Source organism: Lingula anatina, chromosome 7 (assembly GCF_051362555.1).
Source record: "Lingula anatina isolate TDL-2025a chromosome 7, LinAna3.0, whole genome shotgun sequence".
NCBI lineage: Eukaryota > Metazoa > Brachiopoda > Lingulata > Lingulida > Lingulidae > Lingula > Lingula anatina.
The window spans coordinates 23,718,489-23,732,479 of NC_141773.1; the positions used below are offsets into that span (position 1 = coordinate 23,718,489).

General features: G+C 40.5%; 1 protein-coding gene across 12 annotated transcripts in view; it reads left to right on the top strand.

Moving 5' to 3' along the window:
- LOC106181974 (uncharacterized) overlaps positions 1–13,991 on the top strand; it is a 64,549-nt gene that overhangs the window by 38,797 nt on the left and 11,761 nt on the right. For all 12 annotated transcript variants that reach the window (XM_087017310.1, XM_087017311.1, XM_087017315.1 and 9 more), the window contains 8 exons: positions 9,496–9,588; positions 10,358–10,486; positions 10,861–10,941; positions 11,296–11,392; positions 11,623–11,772; positions 12,183–12,285; positions 12,446–12,587; positions 12,949–13,031. In XM_087017310.1, the coding sequence (XP_086873436.1) occupies positions 9,496–9,588; positions 10,358–10,486; positions 10,861–10,941; positions 11,296–11,392; positions 11,623–11,772; positions 12,183–12,285; positions 12,446–12,587; positions 12,949–13,031 (878 nt within the window). The remainder of the gene's footprint in view (positions 1–9,495; positions 9,589–10,357; positions 10,487–10,860; positions 10,942–11,295; positions 11,393–11,622; positions 11,773–12,182; positions 12,286–12,445; positions 12,588–12,948; positions 13,032–13,991) is intronic.

Sequence of the window (13,991 nt, forward strand, 5' to 3'; positions counted from 1 at the left end):
GGAGCAAATGCAAACGCGTATAGCAAAAGTGGAAACGCGCGTATACAACTCCCCAAACCCCACTCCAAAATCGCACAAACATACACAGAGGCCACACCAACAGTCGCGTTCGCAGGGAAGTTACAGTGTACCGCGAGGGGTCCGAGATAATACTGGCAGGCGTGAGGAGAGTACGATACGATGTTTTCACTGTAACAAACCGGGTCATAAAAAAGCGGAATGTTACCAACTCAGACGACAGAGGAACCATTTAAACTAGTTACGGCAGGCGCTATGACCAAACCACTAAGTTATAGATTAGGCGTTTCACTATCCGTTAGCGGCGTGCAGTGCAAAAGTTTGATTGACAGTGGTGCCAGTTGTAGTTGCCTGCGTTTAGACATGTTTTTAAAGATCTGCAAAGCAACGGGTAGAACGTGTTTTTTAGAGAAGACAAACGAAATTTACAGTGTGTCGGGAGAGAAACTCGAGGTCAAAGGCAAAGCAAGAATAAAAATTGACGGGGCCAGCATTTTCGAGGTAGTAGTGATCGCGAATATTGAGCATGAAATGATACTGGGGATCGATATTTTAAAGAGCGGGAACGCGGAAATAAATTGTGTACAAAAAACAATGGTTTTCTTCGGCAAAGAATGGTCTTTGACCGACTACGGACGGCCAGGTCTGATCGCGGAAATAGTTCAGTTGCCACCGTCATCGGGAAATGACGATATTGACGCGATGATCAACGAATACCGCGACGTATTTAGTTCTACCGAGAATCCCCTAGGCAAATGCGACCTGTTGCCGATGATAATCGACACCGGAGACAATAGACCCGTTCAACAACGAGCTTATCGCGCACCACTAGCAAAAAGGGAACTCATAGAAAAGGAAATACAAAATTTGCTCGATAATGACGTGATTAGGCCGAGCCACAGTCAGTGGAGTTCCCCGGTACTTCTTACGCCGAAATCGGACGGTTCCATGAGATTTTGCGTCGATTACCGCAAAATAAACGAGATAACAAAGGTCGATAGGTACCCGTTGCCACTTATCAGCGACATCTTTGACAACATGGGAGGAGCGGCGTATTTTAGCGTCCTGGACCTGAAACAGGGGTTTCACCAGTGCACGTTAGACGAGGCAGATATGCATAAAACCGCTTTTATTTGCCACAAAGGTCTATTTGAATACAAACGCGTCCCTTTTGGTTTGGTTAACGGACCTAATCACTACCAGAAGCTGTTAGATCGCGTTTTAAACGGCCTTATTGGGAAGTCGGTGTACTGTTACATAGACGACTGCGTGATTTTCTCGAAAACAATGGAGGAACATGTCGAACATGTGCGTCAGGTTTTAGAAAGATTCCGCGAAGCTAACCTCAAAATCCACCCAAAGAAATGCGAATTTGCCAAAGGTGAAGTACATCTCCTTGGTTACATCATAAGCAAAGACGGGATTCGCAGCAATCCCGACAAATTACAACCAATTAAAAACATGCCGACGCCGCGGAAAGCGAAAGATGTTAGGTCCTTTTTAGGCACCTGTAACTATTATGCGCGTACGGTCCCTGATTTTGCGAGAGTAGCAGCCCCATTGTACAAACTAACGAAGAAAAACGAGCGATTTGAGTGGAGGGAAGAGCATCAGAGAAGTTTCGACAGATTAAAAGAACTGCTGATGTCCAACAAAGTGATGGCACACCCGCGAATAAACGAGCCGTACAAACTTTACACAGACGCTTGTAATCACGCGATAGGCGGTGTTTTGGTGCAGACGGACGAGCAAGGGGAAGATAGAGTGATTCAGTATGTCAGCCACAAACTGTCACCCAGTCAACAAAGGTATTCTACCATCGAAAAAGAAGCTTACGCGGTTATGTACAATGTCAACAAATTGCGACCGTATTTGTGGGGCGCGGATTTGACCATTTACACCGATCATAAGCCTTTGAAAGCGCTATTTTCTTCTAAACTGCAAAATGCGAGATTGCAAAGATGGGCGGCAATTTTAGCTGAATACAATCCTAAAATTGAATACATAAAAGGCGCGAAAAACGTGTGCGCGGATTTTTTGAGTAGACTCCCATCAGAACGCGAGGAAATAGCCATTATCGACACGGAAGAGGATTGGGTGGATCCAAGGTCATTTCCGGATAGCATGGCTTTACATAACATCCCAATTGAAGCCGATGGGTTAAATGTTGATGATATAAGACAACACCAAACCGCGGAATTTCCGGCGGAGATAGCTGAAGCCCAAAACGAAGACTCAGATTACGAAATTCTCCAAGGGATTCTTTACTCGGTCAGACCACCTAATCCGACAGAGCCCGATTATCCGCGTTTATTGCTGCCTAAACAGTTCAGAAACAATATCATTGACCGCTGCCATAAAGATGTGGGACACATGTCCGTTTATAAAACCCTTTGTCGTGTCAGGGAATGTTATGTTTGGAAAGGGATGAGGAAACACATTTCTAAATGGGTAAAACGATGTCCGACTTGTCTAGCCCATAAAAGCACCCCCCAAAGAACGACCCTAGGTGAATTGCCAATGCCCGCTTACCCATTTCAAATAGTGGGAATGGATTTGATCGGTCCGTTTCAAGAGTCACCAAAGGGGAACAGGTATTGTTTGAATGTTATCTGTCACTTAACAGGCTGGGCCGAAAGTTATCCCATTCCGGACAAGTCTTCAAAAGCAGTCGAATTGGCTTTAGCTACAGATTTCTTTCCCAGACATAGCATACCAGAAATTATCATCACAGATAGAGGTAGCGAATTTAGTGCGGGGGAATTTCGCAATTATCTTCAAACAATGGGTGTAGATCATAGGCGGACTACAGCTTATAATCCCAAATGTAACGGCAAAGTTGAAAAATTTAATCAATGTTTCAAAGGATTATTGGCCCGCCTTGTTAACAACAATACTCGCACCTGGGAAGAACAGATAGCTAATGCTTTGTTTGCTTACAGGAATAGCGTTTCTTCAGTGACGGGTTTCACACCTTTTTTCCTAGTTTATGGCAGGAACCCAAGGATGCCATTGTCAACATTGGTAGGTGCAACAAATAATCACCATCCTCTGAAAGGTCGGCTTAGTGACCTATCGGATTCTTTAACGGCAGCCCGAGATAATCTTCAGGCAGCTAGACTTGAGAACAAAAGGCGATTCGATGCTAAGGCGAACGCCAACAAAATAGAGGTAGGTGATTCTGTCATTATCTTCGCACCTGATAATGTGACGTTCGGATCTAAGTGGGACCCGATGTGGACAGTGACTAGACAAAGAGGCAATGTCTTCTGGGTAAGCCACCAGCAGACAGGTAAGTCACGTGTGGTAAACAGGGACAAATTGAGACTCGTGGACAGGGGTTTGGCGTGGGATCAAGTAAGACCACGTGCCCGCCGTGTATTTAAGAGACGACCCAACCCAGTAAGAGCTGAGTTGCAACTTGGTACCACGCCAGTCAACATCAACGCTCCCAGGGCAGAGGTCACTCAGCACACGGCGGTAAGTAAGCCCGACAGGCGTAGACACATAGCCGACAGGGACGAATCCGAGCTACCGGTAAGTGTTACAGGTGAGTCACAGGCAGCTTCACGCAGGCCGACACTGCATGCAAAACGCACGCACAACACCATAACACGACACCATACGCCTACGCATTCACATAATACCAGGTTTAGAAAGCGATGTCTTCAGGCGACGGAACAGGGAGACGCGCCGTTGTCGCAGGTGGAAGGGGACGAAACAGGGGGTCCCCAGCCAGTCAAAATGTCAAGGATAACCGACAGTGGGTCGGAGGAGCATATGGAAGTCGACTCCATACAGAAATAAGAGGATGGGTTTCTAAAACGATAGTTTTAGGTTTATTGTTTTTTATTTTAACTCCAGGGATAAAAGGGGAGTTACAGAAGCTACCTGATGGTGTCCTAGTGACCCAGAGGCAGCCATTGAGGGTAACGAAAGCCGTATGGACGGTATTGGTAACCATAGATAAACCTCGGGTAATGAGGGAGGAGATTATGGATCGGTTCGGCAGCATTGAAGCCGAGTTGCGTAGAGCACGAAGGGGGGAGTATATCACCCCAGAGGACAGGGAACAGTGGCGACAGAGGATAACTAATAGCCTTAACCTTTTCTACGAGTTAGAGGACTCTCAAGCGGCCGTACCAGCTCTGGCCAGGGCGGGTTCGGTCGGTCCGGGCGAAGGGCGTCATTCGTCTCGGACAAAAAGAGGGTTGTTTGACTTTGTGGGATCGGCGGCTAGTTTCCTTTTTGGCATCAGCACGGACAAAAGTGTTGACCAATGTCGTAAGTTAGTTCAACAGACAAGACAGGAAGGACGCCAAATAGCCCATCGGGTGGGTATGTTGGCGACGGTAGTAAATAAAACAATCAATACATTAAACACAAACATACAGCACCTTAACTCGGTGCAACATTACTTAAGAGAAAGCGTAGCTAATCGTATCAACAGTCTCATCCAGGGATTAAATACAACGCAGAAGAACTTGACCAAGTTATTGGTGGCGTTCAATATTGAAAGAGCGGTAAGTAATTTTGAGAAATATATAGATCATCAGCGGGAAATCTCGGAAAGATTTCATCGACAAAAGATGTCACTGGAATTAGGTAGGTTGACGGAACTATTATTGCCACCAAGGAAACTCAGGGAAATTCTATTAACGGCAACTTCCGGTAAGGAATTGAGATTTATTAATGATCTATTTTGGTATTACCGTTTTCTCACTGTTTCACCCATTCATGATGTTGACACATTAATTTACAGGGTTAACATACCATTGACACACAGTGCTCAATTTTGGCTTCACAACATCCTCACTTTTCCGGTGCCCTATAATTCAAGCGGGCTGTCAGCACATGTTCAATTACCTTACGAAATGGTAGGCCTTAACCCCAAAACAGGTCAAATATTTTTTCCCGATTCTTGCATAGGTGAAAATCCAGTCATTTGTGCGTCGGGCCCCTTTTATAAAACGGGTTTAAAATGTGAGCGCGCAATCATAACGGGAGACGTAAAACATAGGGAAGCGTGTAACATTAAAATATCTAAGAAATTAAATAAAGGAAAAGCAACAGAAATTAATCCCGGTCATTTTGTAATAATAAGTTGGGGCGAAACGTTATACACAAGGTGTGATAATTCGGAAGAACATTCCTTAAAAATCGACGCGGGTACTTACTTGATTAATGTCGATAACGGTTGCGAAATACAAGGGAATGATTACACATTACCGGGCATAATTCATCAAATCGGTAAGGTCGAAATTCGCCCTATTTCTATAAACATGACTAAAAGGTTAAATTTGAAAGACATCATAGCGGAACAAGACGCCATCAAACTGCTTAAATCATTTGATTTAAAGGATATGGCGCTTGAATCTACGGTCCCATTGCAGAAGGTTTTGTGGGAAAGGGAGGACCCCTGGACAAAATGGGTACCCGATCAAGATAATATTTGGGGCTACCTAGGCACGTTTGCTTTGATATTTCTGGTACTGGGGTTATTAGCGTTCCTCACAAAACGATATTGGCTAATGAAATGTAAACGTAGTATTTTTCAGAGAAAGCGGAGAACGGACGAGGCTAAACTGCAGACGATAGATGAAACCAGCCAGGAAGCAACGGCGAGTCAGTTGACCGTAGTGCAGCCTAGCGCACCTCCGTTGGCTGAAGATGTTGTGTCACTGCAGACTGCAACGGGGAAACCCTTTCGCGCCTTGTACTCCAGAGATCCACTGGGGGTTTTAAAATATAATGATATTGAATAATTTCTTTTCATTTGTAAAGTAATTTTTTCTTTACATGGCGAGCTCGTAATTAGATTCATTAATATTAAATCATGTAAAAATGGGTTTAGGGTATATCTAGCAAGAGCGGGTATACCCACCCCGCAGTTTGTCACGTAAAATTATGAACTATCACGAATTACTTGTGGGGTAGATAACCTGATTGGTGTAATTGACGCGAACAAATTTTTTTTTCTCTTTTTCCGTTACGAATTGCAGGGCCCAGCGACAGAGCGATTCCGGTACACGACGCTAACGACTTTCTTTTTTATTTCCGTTAGAAATTGCAGCAACTACACAAAAGGATGACATATGCCGGCTTCCAATAATTGCTTTCCATTAAACCTTCATTACTTTCATGAAATTCACCATGCAATGTTTTGAGTGTACTTTTAGTGCGCAAGGAAATTCCCATTTCCACAGACCAACCACCATGTTTGGACAGATTTTAATTCGGGGGCTACGATGTGACAACGCCAGAGTGTGTGAATTGGTGTCGTCTGTGACCTACGCTGCACTCCGACGGTCTTCATCCCAGCTGCAAGTCTCTATTATCATCAGTACTCCGAGCGTCATGGTGGGCTACGATTCGTCTGTGTTCGGCTGGACGTCGTCATTTCGCATTGGCTACGCGCAATATATATAGACTCTGATTATAACAAAAGACTCATATTCTAGAAGGAATGAATTGTTAAAAGCAAATGGTCGAGAGACAACTCGATAATTTTTTGTGCTGTCTGAGCATTGGATAAACCTATGTCCCTCTTCCTAAAATGAAAAAAAAAAAAATTAGGGAGAGGCTGGCGCAGCCGGCTCTCAGCACCGTTTTACATTTGCTCCACGAGGTTGCTTGCTCTTACTCATTATAATTATAGAAGTATTGAACATCCTTAAACCATATAGCGTACCTATGAACATGATGCGGACGACGTCATCATCACTATAAACTGGGAATCTTTCAATGCATTTACCTTTTGGCGATAATGCTTATGTTTAAAAATATTGAAGTTGGCACTGTATATATGTTTACGGATTTGATAACATTTCTATTGTAATACCTATCTCTCAATGTATAATATTTTAGACTGTTCTTTATATTGTTACTTAACTATACCTATTCTGGTGTAAATATTTCATTCTGGTGTAAATATTTCATGGCACATAATTTCAACACACTGCTTACATTATTATTAAAACTTAAGGTACATAATATAACCCATTTAATGCAGTACATATTAAGAAAGAAAAATGTCATAAATATTCTATTTTTCTTTGTTTGGGAAAGGGAGGAATATGTCGGAGACATTTAATAATTCATGGACGATGTCTATAATTTCAAGTCATAACTTTTATTATTCTCCATAATACATTGTGTCAATTTTGAAGAGGCTGAGTAAGGCTTGTGTACCTGTCGCATTAAGAAGCCAGTGATAAGAAGTGCATGAAGCCATTGGCTGGAGTATGTACTAAAAGTGTGTAATATTGAATAGAGAATCAGAATGTACCTGAGCAGGCAACGAGTTCACATTAAACGATTGAAACTGGTCATTTTTGTCAGTGTGGATTTCCTCTGTAGCGTCTAGACGTAAAGATTTCGACCGCGAATCTGGAAGGCTATATACTAAAGCGTTATCCTAACTAAAATATCCAACGGTGTCCGCATTTCGAGCTCAAGTCTAAATTACGTTTATATCTAAAATTGCGTGGTTCCGGACATGGGGTCAAAAACCAGGAAATCAATGTATTAAGTCAACATGTCTGGGGAGAAAACAAACACCAGAGCAGCATCCGTGTGAAATAACAGGGAAGATTTCCCAGCAGAGGGCGCCAGGAAGCGTAAATAATGCCATCTGTGCGCGACCCTTGTTTGTAATAAGAGAGAATCAATACTTTAAACCGCATTTGAATGCTGGGTGAATGTGAAATGTGAGGAAGTGAAAATGTCAGAAAATAATGGGAAAGAGATGGAAAATACATTGCAGAAATTGGGGTAAGCATTTTTTCTGCTGTAGTTGTTAGAATACAGCACACATTTTCTTATTTCCTTAAAGTTTGCAAAATTTCATATCTATCCAGAGGATGAGTAAAGACTTGAAGAATGTTTCTGTATGTGTGTGCATACTTGCATGCATGCACATGTTTCAGCAAAGAAATATTTCAAAACTTCATGGGTTTATTTAGACACACACAAGGTAAAATCGTAAAATTTGTGTTCCTATAACTATATTTGTGTACTAGAACGTGCATTTGTAGTTGTTAAATGGAAAAATTATTTCAAGCAGTTGTGGATGTGGTAATACTGTGATGAGGGGCAGTTGTTTACCGTGTGTTATGACAAAGTGGTTGGAAGAAGTGAGGTTGGTCAACACTGTGCAACTGTTATTTTGCTCAGATTAATTGCTGTCAGTTTCTTCTAAAAGTTAGTATTTTATTTTATTTTATTTTATTTTATTTAAATTTAATTTTTTATTTCAATGGTTGTGCATTGTAATTGACCCTTTCCTACATGTACCATGCCAGACATGATTTCCATGTTTATTACTGTCATTTTAGTTGCAGAATTTTGGGAAGAAAGATAATAACTTTGTAATGATGTTAAATGAAGGATCTCTCCACATACAGTAATCAACCAGCACAAAAATCAATACTATGATAGAAACAGGAACAATAACTGCAAGTAAAATGTATACATTCTGCAGAAAACTATTCTATTACTGACATCTGATTACAGTTCATCTGGTACATTCCTAGAGGTTGTCTTCTTAGAAAATTGTACAAGTTGGATTGTATTTATTCTTTAGAAAGATGGCATAGGGATTTTTAGTCAGTGTTCTCATGGCTAACTGAGGCCAATAGTTTAACTGAACAGTCTTCCATCCCAACTCACACATATTGACAGAGAAGGGGACATCTTTTAGCCTGGTTTGGTTTTACTGACTGGTTAAGTTCAAAAGTCATACTTTTGATTTAAGTTGACTTAGTGTCATTGCACAAATAATTATGAAGATGACTTACTTACTAATGACCAGATTTTATAAAGTACATACAGGATTACCAGATATTGACTGGTCCTGGTCTATGCAATAGAAATAGAAGGCTAGCACAGGGTTCTACTTGTGATAGTTCTAGACCATGTGGATATATTATGAAAGACTGGTAATGGTTCCCAGTACATAGGATTGGGGCCTCAATTAATGTTAAATATTAAAGTATACTTATAATACTTTTATGATGCAATTCAGAATTAACCTCCAGTAGAGAAATTGTGAATCCAGATATCTAGCCTGGGTGTATTCATATGTATATATTTTGTACAGATATGTTAGTTAGTCTGGTTTCTCCACAGTGAAGTATATGTAGGTGAAGTAGATATGGCCAGTTGGTATTCACTGGTATATACTGGAAGGCAATGCAGAGGTTCTTGAAGTGATGTATTGTGTTGACAAGTCGTAAGAACTTGTTTCTAAAGATGGTAAATATTGGTGCTGTTCACCATAACTTCTCCTTACTGGACACTGTCCAGACAACAGAAGATAGCAAGCTGAAGCCCCCAATTCTCAACTGAAAATCATGTTACATATGTATTTCAATTTCACTTAAAAGCAATCCAATAATTACTTCTTTTGCCAACTTTTATTTTCAGAAAATAATATTTTTTCATTGAGATAATATTTGTTGATCATTTTAATTGCAGGGCATTCCAGAGAAGCTAGCTGCCTACCTGAACAAGTTCAGTGAGATAGCGGGCAACATGATCAGCTGTGGACCAATACTGAACTGGCTGGAGGTGAGAGAGAATAGGGGGATAAAGAGAGAGAGAGAATAGGGAGAGAGAGAGAGAGAGAGAATAGGGAGAGAGAGGGAAAGAGAGAGAGAGAGAGAATAGGGGGAGAGAGAGAGAGAGAGAGAGAGAGAGGAGGATGGTGAGAGAGAGAGAGAGGAAGGAAGGGAGAGATGCAAAAGAAAGGGTGGGAGGAGGAGAGAAATTGAGAGAGAGAATTGATCAATCTGTTTGTGTTTTAGACAAGTGGATTTGTCTCTCATAATGAAGCTACCTAATATAGTTGCCTGTTGATTCATATTCAGAAAATGTTTGAACTAGGTACAACATGACCGTGTATTGATCAGAGGACAATAATTAAATCTTCCTATGTATTTATTCATTGATTTATGACAAGCAGTGGAGATGAGTCTAGACTTGGAATTGATCAAGAGTCACAGTAATTTAAAGTCAAAGCAGCAGCCATGGTTTTCTCTGGTGACTATGATCAGCACCCTATAACAGTATTAGACTACCACTTGGAATATTTGTACACATATATGTGGTATCAGGGTATTGATGGATGGCTGCTGTTTGTTATTCTATTTTCGGCATTCCTGGTCAAATAGTAGGCAAGAAAATTACGAATTGTCATTTATATTTTGGTGGGCTTGGCAAATCATTCGTAGTCCATGTGAACATTTCACAGTTTTCTTGGCTTGGAATAATGCTATAAAGAAATGGTATTGCCAGTTTTGATATGCAATGGTCATTACAGTTTGATGTTTGTTTACAGATGGATAACCATGGCAACCGTCTGTTAATAACCTCCAGTGATGACAGTGACATCAATATCCCAGCCATCGCGGCGGCACACGTAGTGAAGTCACACAACGCCCAGGCCACAGATGAACTCTCTCTCAAAGTAAGTCCTAGGGTTTGAAATGCATGTCAACTGAAGTCACAGTCACAGGTGTAAATGACAGGTGCTCAGGTACATACAGGGCACTCCATTGCACTTTTATATTCATCAAAATTTGGACAAAATCTGTAGATATTATCTTTGGACTCTAGTTTTGATTCCTGACAGTCATTTTTTGACATCTACTGGACCAAACTGCCAATGCATAAAAGGCACAAGACTACCAAACATAACCTTTTTGTTAAACATACTCGTTGGTGATTTAAATTAGTTGAGCAAGCCTTCAGTGCCCATCTTTGTGTCACTATCTCCCTATATTATTAACTGTACTGTTATACCAGTACCATGGTAGTGATTCCTGTGTCTCTATCTTTCAGGTTGGTGACTTTGTATCTGTGATAGACATGCCTCCAGTAGAGGACACAGTATGGTGGAGAGGAAAGAAGGCTTCATTTGAGGTATTGAACACCACACTGTGAGAGCTGTGGTATCATTGGCCCCATTCAGAATAGTGGACTAACTAGTCTGAGGGTCAAATATGGCCGACTTACTTAAATACTTCTCCATGGTATAACTATTCTGTGTCTGTTAGCAGATTAGACAACAAGCTTTGTAGTGGGTCACCATATTTGACCCTCGGAATAGTTGGTCCCCTATTCTGAATGGGGCCTTACTGTTTGCAAACATACTTGTCACAGTTGAAATTCCTTGCTTATTAATTAAGGTTTTAAAGTTCAGTACCTTTTAACACACAAAATTGGCTGATGTCTTCTTCCTGATTTAGTATGTACTGTATTTGTAAACTATTTCAGGTTGGTTTCTTCCCAGCAGAGTGTGTAGAAATCATTGGCTCTGACAACAAGATGCCACAAACAGTGGAGGCTAAGCTAGCAGAAGCACAAAAACCAGGTAGGAATTGATTTTAATGGCACTGCTTTCAGCATCACAAAGATATGAATGTGCGTATTTGAATAGCACTATTAAGAAGGATGAAATGTTAAGATATTTTCATGATAAAAAATTTCCTGGAAAAATCAGTAGTTTTCCAATATCACTAAGGTATACCCTATTCAAACAAATTCTTCTTCAAGTATTCTTATTTAACTTGAATTATGATGAGTTTATTTTGTGTTTCCCAGTTTTACAGCGCCGAGGCAAGGTGATATCATTCCTGTCCCGTTTCTTCACCCATCGTCCCACCAGGAACGCCCTGAAGCAGACGGGAATCGTGAAGGAGAGAGTGTTTGGTTGTGATCTTGGTGAACATCTGCTCAATTCAGGACTAGAAGGTAGGGGAGGACTGAAACAAAATATACACAACATAATATATTTCTAGTGCTACAGTGTCTGTCAGTAGATGATCACTACAATTATGACAACCTCGTGTCCTCTTCGTAAGGACTTTCCCCCTTCATACAGTAACAGTCATGGTAATCAACTGATAACAGATGTTGTCAGTCCAAAAATAGATTCTTTAAATGTTGTTTAGATATTAACTTAACTCTTCATTAATGTTTTCTTGATGTTGGTCCATTCAGGGATTGTCTATTGACATAGTGGCTTAGATTTCTATATTGTTCTTGTTGACATGGATTTGCTAGATCTGAGAAAAAATAGTGACTTAATTGTATAAAGGTCCTTAAAAATACAGAAGGCTGTCACTGTAGAGATGTCACATCTGAATGTTTTTATTCTCCAGTGCCACAGGTGCTCCAAATTTGCAGCGAAGTGATAGAGAAACATGGTATTGTAGATGGTATATACAGACTGTCTGGAGTGGCATCCAATATACAGAAACTCAGGTATGCTGTGAAAATTACAAAACAAAAACTGTAGTGAAAATAAAATTACAGAAAGAGATTGAGGAACAAGGTTAACTTATGAAATGAAAAGTAAATAGAACAACAAAGACAAAGAAAACTGTCTTTTTCAAGTGAAATGTTTTTTGTCTTGTACCTCTAGGCTAGCGTTTGATGAAGGGACAGCTCCTGACCTGAAGATAGAGACCCAGAAAGACATCCACAGTATCAGCTCTTTACTGAAGATGTACTTCAGAGAGTTACCCAACCCCCTCCTCACCTATCAACTCTACTCCAAGTTTGTGGTAGGTGGAGCCACTGTCTGCTGTAGATAGATTGTGAGAAATGTAGAAAAGAGTGATTATAAATGAAAGTTAAACTAGAATGGAGAGGTTCAGTAAATGAATCACCAAGTCCTTTATTTGGAAGACTTGGTGAAATTTTGAATTGGATTTGATACTAATTTCATGGTTCGCAGAATGAGGTTTATTATGTTCATGTTTTATTGTAAAGCTGTTGCAGTAGTAGAAAGTATTTTACATTGTTTGCTATAAGAAGTGTATATGAACACACACATACCTGCTTGTGTCTCTGTGTAAAAATGTATCAGAAAAGAATTGAGGATATCCCTGGTTGTATTAGTAGAACATGTTCTTCCCACTTCAGTCTGCAGTCCATGTGTCTAATGAAGATGAGAAGTGGCAAGGAGTGAGATCTACACTACAGCAGCTACCACCTCCACACTACAGGTAATATATATATATATATACTACAGCAGCTACCACCTCCACACTACAGGTAATATATATATATACTACAGCAGCTACCACCTCCACACTACAGGTAATATATATATATACTACAGCAGCTACCACCTCCACACTACAGGTAATATATATATATACTACAGCAGCTACCACCTCCACACTACAGGTAATATATATATACTACAGCAGCTACCACCTCCACACTACAGGTAATATATATATATACTACAGCAGCTACCACCTCCACACTACAGGTAATATATATATATACTACAGCAGCTACCACCTCCACACTACAGGTAATATATATATATACTACAGCAGCTACCACCTCCACACTACAGGTAATATATACATACTACAGCAGCTACCACCTCCACACTACAGGTAATATATATATATACTACAGCAGCTACCACCTCCACACTACAGGTAATATATATATATATATACTACAGCAGCTACCACCTCCACACTACAGGTAATATATACATACTACAGCAGCTACCACCTCCACACTACAGGTAATATATATATATACTACAGCAGCTACCACCTCCACACTACAGGTAATATATATATATACTACAGCAGCTACCACCTCCACACTACAGGTAATATATATATATATACTACAGCAGCTACCACCTCCACACTACAGGTAATATATATATACTACAGCAGCTACCACCTCCACACTACAGGTAATATATATATATATATATACTACAGCAGCTACCACCTCCACACTACAGGTAATATATATATATACTACAGCAGCTACCACCTCCACACTACAGGTAATATATATATATATACTACAGCAGCTACCACCTCCACACTACAGGTAATATATATATATACTACAGCAGCTACCACCTCCACACTACAGGTAATATATATATATACTACAGCAGCTACCACCTCCACACTACAGGTAAT